The 12,351-nt window shown below is 39.5% G+C and overlaps 1 protein-coding gene across 1 annotated transcript in view; it reads left to right on the top strand.

Moving 5' to 3' along the window:
- Window positions 1-482: 482 nt before the first annotated feature.
- Window positions 483-12,351, top strand: part of LOC131520040 (pregnancy zone protein-like) — a 45,450-nt gene continuing 33,581 nt past the window's right edge. Inside the window, exons 1-9 of the mRNA XM_058743749.1 lie at window positions 483-636; window positions 2,714-2,897; window positions 3,612-3,765; window positions 3,924-3,976; window positions 5,022-5,042; window positions 5,512-5,680; window positions 6,941-7,025; window positions 9,385-9,508; window positions 10,843-10,957. Of these exons, the coding sequence (XP_058599732.1) occupies window positions 554-636; window positions 2,714-2,897; window positions 3,612-3,765; window positions 3,924-3,976; window positions 5,022-5,042; window positions 5,512-5,680; window positions 6,941-7,025; window positions 9,385-9,508; window positions 10,843-10,957 (988 nt within the window). The 5' untranslated portion in view covers window positions 483-553. The remainder of the gene's footprint in view (window positions 637-2,713; window positions 2,898-3,611; window positions 3,766-3,923; window positions 3,977-5,021; window positions 5,043-5,511; window positions 5,681-6,940; window positions 7,026-9,384; window positions 9,509-10,842; window positions 10,958-12,351) is intronic.

Genomic DNA, 12,351 nt, shown 5'->3' on the forward strand with positions numbered 1-12,351 from the left:
CACCTGGGTGGTTCAGTCGGTTAAGGATATGACTTCTGTTCAGGTCATGATCTCACGGTTCACAGGTTCGAGCCCTGCATCAGACTCTGAGCTGTCAGCTCAGAGCCTGGAGCCTGCTTGAGATTCTGTGTCTCCCTCTCTCTCTGCCCCTCCCCCACTTGCATTCTATCCCTCTCTCAAAAATAAATAAACATTAAAAAACCTTTTTAAAAAAGAATATTAACTGTTTTCATCAAGTCATATAATTTATTTTGCTTCTTCTTCAAAATAGGTTAGGTACTGATTAATAATCAGAGACAGTGTAGCCTGAAAGTAATATTTTTCAAGGACAGAACATTTGAGAAAGCGGATAAAAGAATACTGATGGTCATAGAAATAATCTGGAATTGATTTTTTTATACTGGAAGTAGTTAATATGTTACAAAAATAAAGGGTTAGCAGTTTACTTTCACTGCCCATCAGGTAAAATAAAAACCAGTGATTCTAGGACAAGACCAGAGTTCAAGGAATCAAGGGGCTCAGATTCCTGTTATTTCCTATTTCTCTCCACACCATGAGGAGAAATCAGCTGCCCAGTCCAGTCTTGATTCTACTTTTCCTGCTTCTTCCCAGAGATGCTTTCACTGCTTCAAAACCGTAAGCAACAACATTTTCAGAAAATTCTGTTGTCCTTCTCTTTCCCATTGTTTTATCTGCTTCTTAATGTCTCTCTTATTTGTTTTCTGATTTCCTGTGAATTTATCGGCTGTTGAAAGGGCTTAGAAAGGTCAATAAGTTGTTATTGCTCATGTAGAAAGAGGCATCCGCTAATTCTAGAAAACACAGAGACATGGGGCAGTAACGTTTATGAAACATTCACCGAATAAGAATAGAGAATTATACAACATTTATTAAATAATAATATAGAACTCCTGCCAAAAAGAAAAAAAAAAAAGGATACATCCTTCAGTGGCTCATGAAAAGGGCTGCAGTGTCCGTCCAGTGTGAAATAATCTCTGTATTTTCCCCTGGTCAGAGATCACCAAGATGAATACATGACTTTCAGAGAAGCCAGGATTTTTGTGTCAGATCACTCAAATTCTTGAGCAAACCCGTAGGGGCTGGTGTTTAGATCTTGGGAATACACAGATTAACACAATGTGGACCCTGTCCTCAACACTTCACGGCATAGAGAATAGAAAAAGTGTGCAGAGAAAGGAATACAGTGCAAAACCAGAAGCTAGCCTTGCGGGATTCTGTGAGAACACTCGCAGAGAAAACCTACCTCCTCCTGGAAGCTGTGAGCCATATAAGGGAAGGGATGTCGCCTAAGTCTTCAGAGAGAAACTTGTTTGGAAAGAAGTCTTATGAAGCAAATAGAACTTATCCAGATAGACAAGGACACTTCAGGAAGAGAGAGAGAGGCGTGGGCAACCAGAACATTGCAAAGTGAAGCATGTTTGGTGGTAGTAAATGGTGGGCGAAACAACTGGAAAGTGGTAGTTTCTTCTGGGTGTGCATGTTAATATATTTGGTGACTAGCCTTGCATGGCTCGATCGACTCCGCTTCCCTCATCACAGTGAAAGAAAGAAAAGAGCCAACATTGCTTCTGAAATAGTACTGAGAAGCAAAGCCCCTCCTCCTTATCCATTAAATATCATCTATTTAGTGTCCTAGAATAAAGAAATTCATATCGCCCACATGAAACCTAAGACCGCATGTAGACAGGTTCTTAAGGCTTTCGATGATAATTAATGGGTTAATCACATTTTGTTGTTGCTCAAACAAACATTGTTTTAGCTTCATAGGCATACAATTGACAAAATTATGAAATATTTAAAAAGTACAACGTGATGGTTAAATTTACTTATATACTGGAAGGATTCCTCCCATTGGCTTAATTCACACATCCATCTCTTGAGTGTTTATTTACTCTTCTTTTTTGTGTGTGTGAGAACAGTCTAATTCTCCTTCCAGCAGATTTCATTCATACAATGCAGAGTTATCAACTGTAGTCACTGTGTCACACATTATATCTTCAGACTTTATTCATCTTATTATAACTGAAAGTTTGTACCCTTTTACCAGCTTCTCCCTATTTCCTTCAAAAGCGCCCCCTACCCTGCCCCGCCCCTAGTAATCACACGACCATTGTCTGTTCTGTTTCTGTGAATTTGATTTTATTTAAAAGGGTCTATATAGTGACAGCATGCAATATTATCTTTCTCTGGCATATCTCACATGTATATATTTCTTTAGAGAGAGAGGGAGAGTGCACATGAATGGGGGAGAGGGGCAATAAGAGAGAGAGAGAGGGAGAGAGAGAGAGAATCCCAAGCAAGCTCCACACTCAACACGGAGCCCAACACAAGACTCAATCCCACCACCCTGGGATCACAACCAGAGTCGAAATCAAGAGTTGGATGCTCAACTGACTGAGCCACCCAGGCACCCCTGGCATATGTCACTTACAATGTCCTCAAAGCCCATCCATGTTGTTGCAAACAATGGGATTTCCTTTTTTTAAGGGTGAATAATATCCCATTATACATCATCCCATTTTCTTGATCCATTTCCAAATTTCAAAGCACATAATGATTCATGGATTGCTTATCCATAGCTTAGGAATAGTTCTATGATTGGTGATTACAGAAAAGATTATCTAGAAAACAGCCACAATCATGACGTCTTTTTAACCTTTCCATGGTTGACCCGGAGCCCTCTTCTCCACAGGCAGTACCTGGTGCTGGTCCCATCTCAGCTGTACACTGGGGTTCCTGAGAAGGCCTGTGTCATGCTCAGTCACCTGAATGAGACGATGACACTGAACATAATTCTGGAGTATGGAATGCAGATCAGTACCCTCCTCACCAAGCTGGTGACAGAGAAGAACTACTTCTCCTGCAGCCCCTTCATTGTCAGTAGGACTCTTTGGGATATGGAAGCTCGTTAGATAAAGAGCGTATTAGCTGATGCCTTGTATTCTGACCCCCAGCAATAAAAAAGCGTAATGAAGAAACACATGAGAAGTACAAAGTGAAAGTTTCTACTGAATATGCTTTCATAATATTTACAAACAGTCCTAGTGCAATATATGAAAAGTAACGGTAGTTATAGGAAAGGTTTCATTGGCTCCTACAATTCGGAGATGAATAAAGCCCATGCCATTACCCATTACAAACACTGAAATTCATAAATTTAAGTGACTTATTTAAGATCTCACACGTGATTGATGGTTAATGTACTGTCCTTCTAACTTTTTGCTACATAAGGTATTAAATAGTTAATCACACTGGCTTACTACCAGTGATAATATGTAACGTTGACGTTGACCATTGGAAAATAACATTTGATAATTACTTCAACGCCATCATACTGCTGTGGAAATTAGAGTTTGTCATTGCCTTCACTGTCTTGACTATTAGAAGACTTAGTTGGTTTTATTTCGGTGACATTTTCCCTTTAAATCAACAAAGTGTTCCTGTCATGTTACAGAAGCATGAGAGTCTATAATTCTTGACTTATCCCTTACTAATTCTCTGGGACTAACCAGAGAAAGAACAAAGTCAGAAAGGCTGAGACATTCAGACATGGGTCTGGGCAGATTTTTCAGTGCTTTTCTGTTTTACAGATTCCAAAGCTGTTCACTTCCTCAGGGTTCATTACCGTGGAGGTGAAAGGGGCAACCCAGGAATTCATAAAGAAGAACATAATACATGTAAGGAGAGCAGAGACCGTTGTCATTGCCCGAACAGACAAACCCATCTACAAACCAGGACAAAAAGGTATAAGGAACCAAGGTGGCAAGAGCAACTTTAAGGGGTGGGTGTGTGGCTATCTATTACTTTATTCTGCAGTCATGAAAACACAAGCATGCTGTTATCTGTGTTACTGCCTTGGATTCCCGCAGTAGGGTTTCATGGGGAAAATCTCTGTGTTTCAGTGAGATTCCGCATCGTCTCTGTGGATGTCAATTTTCACCCTGTGAATGAAACGGTAAGTCTCCTGACAGTGGATGAGTGTGGGGAAAACAAGCACAAACTTAAGGCCCATTCTTTTGAAAAACATGAGACCAATATGATCTAAGTGGTACCACTGCTGGAGAATGAGATCAGTTCATCAACCACATTATCAAAATAAAATATTCCGTTGAAATTATCTTTTTAAAGAACCCAGTCATTTTGGGGGCGCCCAGGTAGCTCAGTCTGTTAAGCGTTCAACTTCAGCTCAGATTATGATCTTGCAGTTCCTGAGTTCAAGCCCTGCCTCAGGCTCTCTGTTGTCAGCCCAGAGCCCACTTAGGATCCTCTGTCTCTCTCTCCGCCCCCCTAACCCCCCTCCCTTCCTCTTCCGCTCCCGTGTGTGCACTCTCTCTCTCTCTCTCTCTCTGTCTCAAAAAATAAACATTTTAAAAAATCTTTTTTAAATGTTTATTTTTTGAGACAGAGAGAGAGAGAGACAGCCTGAGTGGGGGATGAGCAGAGAGAAAGGGAGAGGCAGAATCTGAAGCAGGTTCAAGGCTCCCAGCCATCAGCACAGAGCCTGACACGGGCCTCAAACCCACGAACTGTGAGATCACGACCTGAACCGAAGTCAGATGCTTAACCAACTGAGCCACCCAGGCGCCCCAAAAATAAATAAATATTTTTTTAACCCCAGTAACTTTTATTAAACAAAGGAAAGTAAGTGAACTTGATTTCTCTCTTAGAGAGATGGAGAATTTCTCAGAGATAAATTTCATCTGCAAAATAAACTCACTCTTTTGACCTTTTTACTTAAGTGTAGGTTTCCTCCATTGTACATTATTTCATAAAAGGAAAGTCATGACTTCTCAAGAGATATATATGAGAACTAAACATGTAAAACTAAACTAAACATGTAAAATGCATGTGAACCAAATTGGGGCACATTTCCTTGTTTGGATAAAAAATATATACAGACTCACTTCCTCTGATCCAGATAGGCTATCAATGCTGAGATCATGGCTTTCTTTTTCTAACCTCCATCCCACACTCATACTATCTTTTTTTTTTCTTTACAGTTCTCAGTGGTTTATATTGAGGTAGGTAAGATCTTATGCATCTCCGTTGGGATGTGAACTTACTACAAGTTAGGTTCCACTGCCTGTCCCGCCTCCTCCCTCCCCTCTAGCACTCCACCAAAACTAAACACTGTTTTCCCTATCTATCTTAAATCCTCTGGAGACTGGGTAAGATGTAAATGAAAGAACAAAATCCCCTGAGATGATACAATTTAGTGACTTTTCCAGTATTTCTAACCAAAATGGATACCCGTTGTAATCTTTAACATCTCATAGCTAGTAACCTTGATGTCCTTTTCTGAGCATAGAATTCCTAGAAAACTTTGTTCACTACCTTTGATTTGTAGCAAAGTACCTTTGATTTGATTTGATGTAGTCAATTTGCCAACTGTCTACTATCCGACTCCCAATGTGCCCTCCCTGGAAAGCTGCCCCTCTACTCAAAATACCTATTTCAATGGTTTCTATGAACTCATGTTTTTACCTATAGAATCCCAAAAGGAATCGAATTTTCCAATGGCAAAATGTCAGACTGCAAGGGGGACTCAGCCAGCTCTCCTTCCCACTCTCGGTGGAGCCCACCCTGGGTACCTATAATATTATGATGCAGAAGGAGTCAGGGGGAACACTACAGCACTCCTTTGAGGTGAAGGAATATGGTAAGAATTCTGCATGTGCTCGAGACATTTATGACATTAGAGTATTTAAGAGCTTAAGAGTTTTTATACATAGGTACAAGCAAAAATCTAGCATATAGTAGGTGAAAATTAGCAAGTTTTTTATTTATCTAAATATTCACTAAGTGCTTTTCATGCGCTATCTTGTTTAATCCTCACATCACCCCTCTGAGGCAGAGACTGTATTATCCCCATTTTACAAATGAGTACATGAGTACTAGAACTGTTAGTAATTTACCAAAATCACAGATCCAGCAAGAGGCAAGAAATATTTTATTAAGTCCATTTGACCCTATTCAATCAGAAATTGTTAACCAATACAATAAATATGTGCATGCATCTGTTGATCTATATCTTATAACTGAGGGTACCTCTGGGCCGCACCTATGACCTAGACCTATACTACTCCAACCAAAGTAGTCAGACGTTGAAGCCACCTTACCAGTTATCAGTTATGTGGATTTTCTCATGCCAATTGAACGTGGGTGAGGAGACTTGATCAACAAAAGCACGATTCCCCAAATTCACCAGACCTGCCACGGGAATTATAGAACAAGGATCTCTTGCAGGAACAGCTAATCTTACACAACTGTGAGAGAGGCCGGAAAAGTAAGGGTCCAGCAGGAGGAGCTAATGAGTCAGAGGAAATTACTAACCAGTTCTCCGGAAGCATGGGTGGGGACAAATAAGTTAGCACTCGCAAGGGTCCCTTCAGATGCCAAAGTGGACCCCCAAGGGCCACCGCCATAGAAGAATCTATGGAAGGCCGTACGTATACATATCTCTTCATATCCACTGCTTCAGTATTTCTGTAGTCAAGCGTCTAGTGGTAGATCTTGGGCCTCTATCAGTCAGCAGCACTCGCAGCTGGGAGGAAATGGACACAGAGAAGGACAGAATTAGGACAAATTGGAATCAACTGGCTTCTCTGTACCTTTCACCACATCCAACCATGTGGATCTTTAGAGACTCAGGGTGCTTCTTTCCTTCCGTCTTTGAAATCTTAAACAAATTCAGAGGAGATGCTAGGAAAGGTAATCCCAGCTTAACCAAGTTAACGCAGGACAAACTACCCGTAGTCAGAAACACATCACCCTCGTCAGAGGTGGCTCTGCTGCTCCTTATTGCCGTTGACATCATTTCATGTGATCTTACATTATAAGGTTCTGTAATAGAATCATTACTAATACTTGTGAGATATCCCGCCCACCTTCATGTCTTTCTCCCTTCTGTTGACAACAGTTTTGCCCAAATTTGAGGTCCAAGTGAAAATGCCCAAGGTTATCGGCTTTCTAGATGAAGAATTTGTGGTATCCGCCTGTGGCCTGTGAGTTACATTTTTTTTTTTTTTCATTCCAATTCTATTTCCCGTCTCTATTTGCATTGGTAACTGGACCTCAAGGTATTTTAATTCGAGAATGACTTTCTCCAACTAGAGAGCATGAGAGGCAGCATATGACATCCTACTAATAATAAAAGTATTGCCTGACCCCTGAAAATGTGCAAGACCGTGTTTTAAGTGCCTTGCCCCTATTAACATTTATTCTCACACTAACCTTGTGAGATGGGAATAGTTATCCTTAGTTTGCAAATGAGGAAACTATAACACATACAGGATAAAAAAAAAACTTGCTCAAGTTTCTACAGATAGTAAATGACAAACTGGAATTTAACCCAACAGTCTGGCTCCAGGGCCTGAACTCTTCACCCCTATCCTATATTGCTTCTGCAATTAAATAAAAAAAAAAAAAATCTAGTTTCATGAAACTTTCTACAACCGAAATTGAATGCAAGATGTCTAACTCAAGGTCATGCTCATGCTCATAAATTCTGTGTTATTCTGTGTCATACAATCCCCATTTTTTTTATTGCCCCTGATTTCCTAAACTATGGGAAATAAGAAAAAAATTAAGAACTTTTCTTAAGTAGATATATAGATATATAATGTATAGATATATAGATATATATAGATGTATACATGTGTCACAGTTATTTCTTCCCTGGTTACCTTTTGGTGTAGTAAGACACTCTTCACGTATACTGAAGAGACACTTTACCTCTTGGTTTTGAAAGCAGTGTGAGGATCATGGTATCTTCATCTTTCCCGCCAGTTTTGATGCCGTAGATCTTTCCCTTAGAAGAAGGAGCACTTTCAGTCAGGTTTAAAGATTCCTCAAAGTGAGAGTTAGTAAGTCATTTATTGCTTTATCAGCATTGCTAGAAACTGGGGTGGGGAGGACTATAAGAAGAGGAGACTCGGGGCCATTGAAGCCAACTGTCACCTACCCCACAGTTTTGGCTAAAGCAATAGGTCTCAAACTTAAGTGAGCAGCTGGATCTATTGAGGTGATTAGCTAAAATGTAGTTTCCTTGGCCACACCTCTGGAGATTCCAGTCGTGAACCTAAGGAAAGATTGAGGACTCCGAATCGCAATACCTATCTCAGGTAATTTCAGGGTAGATGGTCCATGAAGCATACGTTAAGAAAGAACAGACTAAGGGGCGCCTGGGTGGCGCAGTCGGTTAAGCGTCCGACTTCAGCCAGGTCACGATCTCGCGGTCCGTGAGTTCGAGCCCCGCGTCAGGCTCTGGGCTGATGGCTCGGAGCCTGGAGCCTGTTTCCGATTCTATGTCTCCCTCTCTCTCTGCCCCTCCCCCGTTCATGCTCTGTCTCTCTCTGTCCCAAAAATAAATAAAAAACGTTGAAAAAAAAAAAAATTAAAGAAAGAACAGACTAACCTGGCTTCACATCATATCTTCATTCAGCCTGCTCTGACAAATACCACAGAATAGTTAGTTTATAAACAACAGAAATTTGTTGCTCACAGTTCTAGAGGTTGGGAACCCCAAGGTCAAAGTGCTGGCATGGTCACATTCTGGTGAAGGTTCTCTTTCTTGCTCATGGCTGGTTGGCTTCTTGCCATGTCCTCATATGGTGGAAGGGGCAAGCGATCTCTCTGGAGCCTCTTTTACAGAGGCACCAATCACATTCATGAGGGTTCCACCCTCATGATCTAAGCACCTCCCAAAGACCTCACGCCTAATGCTTTCATCCTTGGTGTTTAGGATTTTCACATACAAATTTGGGGGGTGCAAACATTCAGAGCATACCACAGCATATCCTTCCCTCAGATTTGGCAGAATCAGACTGTCATTATGATACTGTTCATTTATAACATTTCTGTTCGATAGCTAGTGCTTTTGAATATTCAAATTTCCAGTTAAGTTCTCATTTATCTTCTTAAAATATATACGAATTAGAGATGACTTAGAAATACACCATCTAGAGACCCTTAAATTTTTCCCCCAAACAACTTAGGAGGCATTGTCAAAGGTGGAATTATAACTTAGATAATCTGATGGCAGAGAAAGAAGGAAATAAGACAGAGTAAAACCCCAACTGGAAAGGAGGAAAGATCTGAGAAAAACCACATTGTTAATTTTTCATTTGGAGGTGTTTCAAAAAGATTCAGTAAGTATTTTCTCTTAGAGTTGTAGATGTATATCCACTTGGATAATTAAGACGGTTTCAGAACAAGTGCTTCTAAAGAACAAATTCATATGGAAGGAATTACGACAGCTATAGATGAACAAGATGGATATACGAATGGATCAAATTATGTGAAAAAATATCTGAGTTATTTATATTAAACATATTCTCATCTATAACTGCTTGACTGTCATAGATACACATATGGAAAGCCGGTCTCTGGTCTGGTGACAATTAATGTATGCAGAAAATATTCACGATACCATTCCAACTGCCATGGAAGATATTCACAAAAGATCTGTGAAGAATTCAGTCAACAGGTATATGGAAACCACTCTCCCCAGGACACTAACAACAGATCTTGTTTTCTCAGGAATTCAAATGCAGTAAGGAATATCATACAATAGAATACAATATTGTATTGTGAAAACAGTATAACAAAGAGTAGTGTTTGAAATGGTCCCCTAGGAAAAAATGTAGAATAAGGGAAACATTGTAAGATTGCCTGGCAACGTTAGGAGGTTTCTTGATAGTTGGGTTCATGAATTTATACTGGTATTTATGCGGCCAGCAGAGAGTGGCAGTGAGTGGGCACTGTAAGGGTATGGAAAAGAAAGTTATCAGAGCTGCAGAGAGCAAATGAATGAAAGGCTAGGATGATGAATATGATAATGAATGTCAAGACAAACATCAATAAGCAACATAAACATGAGAGGAATTTAGTTACAAAACCTTTAAAATATCAGGGATAAGGGATGAGTTTTTATTTTCAAGTGAGTAAATTAAAATACGATTAAGTAAATTAGACGTAAATTAACTATGATTACATTTTATTATGCAATGAATATTTTCATGGAGATAAATAAAAAAATGAAAACAAATCTTTCTTAAGGTATGGATCCCAATATTTAGTTGGGAAATCTATTATAATGATTCATATATTCAATGAATATATGTTTTTATTAATGTCCTAGACATGGAGAAATACAGTGAAGAAAACATAATCCTTAGTCGATGTTTAGATGAAGGTGGTCACAGAGGAGATGTTACATCTTTTTTTAATTTATTTATTTATTTTGAGAGAGAGAGAGAGAGAGCAAGGGAGAAGCAAACAGAGAGAGGGAGAGAGAGAATCCCAAGCAGGCTCCACGCTGTCAGCACAGAGCCTGATGTGGGGCTCGAACTCACAAACTGTGAGATCATGACCTGAGCTGAAACCAAGAGTCAGATGCTTAACCGACTGAGTCACCCAGGCGCCCCAGAGATATTATGTCTGAGCTGAGTTTAGAAGAGTAGTAACCGTTAGCCCGGATAAGAATGGGAGCAAGAACGTCATCGTCTGAGGAACAGCATACGCAGAGAGGCAGAATTACAAAATACGGTGGTGCATTTGGAAACTAGGAAGTTTAATTGGGCAGAAGCAGAATAGGCTTTCAGAAGAGGAGAGAGAAGCCAGAGGCAATGAGTAACTCGATTAATGAAGAAATATGATGTCTTCTTTGGCTTGGGAAGGGATAAGCACCTGAAAGATGTTCAGAACATTTGTAAAATCTCCTTTGGCAGGAAATGTGGAGCACAAAATTTTCGTAGATTGCTAACTGCTTTTTGTGGCAGCAAATCAGAGGACCCAGGAATTCTCCTTCTTTCCTTTCAGGCAGACGATAAAGGCTGTTTCACACAACTCGTACAGACGAAAATATTCCAGCTGAGACAAAAGGGGTATGACATGACAATACAAGTGGAAGCCAAGGTCAAAGAGGAAGGAACAGGTTGGCATTGTTTTTAAATATTGATTAATTCATTAGGTTACTAGTTTATTACCCTTTTTTCAAGGTTATGTATGTATGTGTGTGCATGTGTATGTATATATGTGTGTGTACGTGTGTGCGTATATTTATAACCATAATAACATTTTCACAAGAAATGTAAAAACTAGGAGCCCCTGAGTAGCTCAGTGGGTTAAGCGTCAACTTTTGACTTCGGCTCAAGTCATGATCTCACGGTTGGTGAGTTTGTCAGGCTCTGCACTGACAGTGTGGAGTCTGCTTAGGATTCTCTCTCTCCCCCTCTCTCTCTGCCCTACCCACACTTGCACTCTCTCTCTCAAAATAGATGAACATTAAAAAAAAAAAAAGAAATGTAAAACCTAAAGGCCAAGTGAGCATGAAGAGAATTAATTCTAATAGAGAGGCAAAGTTTATAAAGTAGCATGTGGGCTGATTTGTACAGAATGGATAATATTTTGAAAGCTAGCAATGGACTGAGAAAAAAGCATGATTCACGTAAAATAAATGTGTTTGGTCTCAGAAGGATCTGAAAATGCAGGTAGGGGCTAAGATGTGTAAAAAGTAAATCATATGCCAAAAAGGTTAGACTTTATTATGAAAAGCCTTGGATATCTTCAGATATATTGGAGTAGAATGTTCTAAATAAATTGATATTTTAAAAATACAATTCTAGCAAACATGAAGGGGACAGGCTAGATGAAACAATTTTAAGGTATCACAGTGTGAAGTGTGATACAGCAGATTATTCAAAATGGCTTCAAAGATTACAAATCTGGGGCCTGGAAAATGGAAATGCCATTAACCAAGATAAGGAGTAGATGTGAAAAAGTTATGGTAATGAGAATGTGTCAAAGATAATTAATTATAATCTGGAATACCAAAGTAGAATATGATTCGTTCATCCTCAAAAATAATTTTAAAAGAAAACCAGAGCAAAATCAGAACCATAAATGTATATCTGAAACAATTCCTATTGTATCTATACCCTTGTAAGGGTAAATGCAATTGTTCTGAAAGAGAACTCACTTAGCTTTGCTAAATTGAGGCTAGAGGCAGACAAGGAGAGGCCCAAGGACAGAAATAACTACATTTAGGACATAGTATCAAATCAGTCAGAATAATAAAATTAGAAGTCATAGGGATGGGGGGAAATAATAAAATAGAGTTTCTTAGAAGACACTGGAAGGGTTTCAGTGGTACTGATGTATGAAGTATTTCTGAGAACTCACTTGGATGAAGTCTGAGATGAAAATACTATAGTGGGAGAAAATAAGGGATCTTTTAGACTTTGATAGAACAGTGCTTTAGATGATGAAGATAAAACACACTTCAATAAATGGAAAGGCACCAGGTGTTGGCTATACCTTGCAAGGGCC

This window comes from Neofelis nebulosa, chromosome 8 (genome assembly GCF_028018385.1).
Source record: "Neofelis nebulosa isolate mNeoNeb1 chromosome 8, mNeoNeb1.pri, whole genome shotgun sequence".
Taxonomy (NCBI): domain Eukaryota; kingdom Metazoa; phylum Chordata; class Mammalia; order Carnivora; family Felidae; genus Neofelis; species Neofelis nebulosa.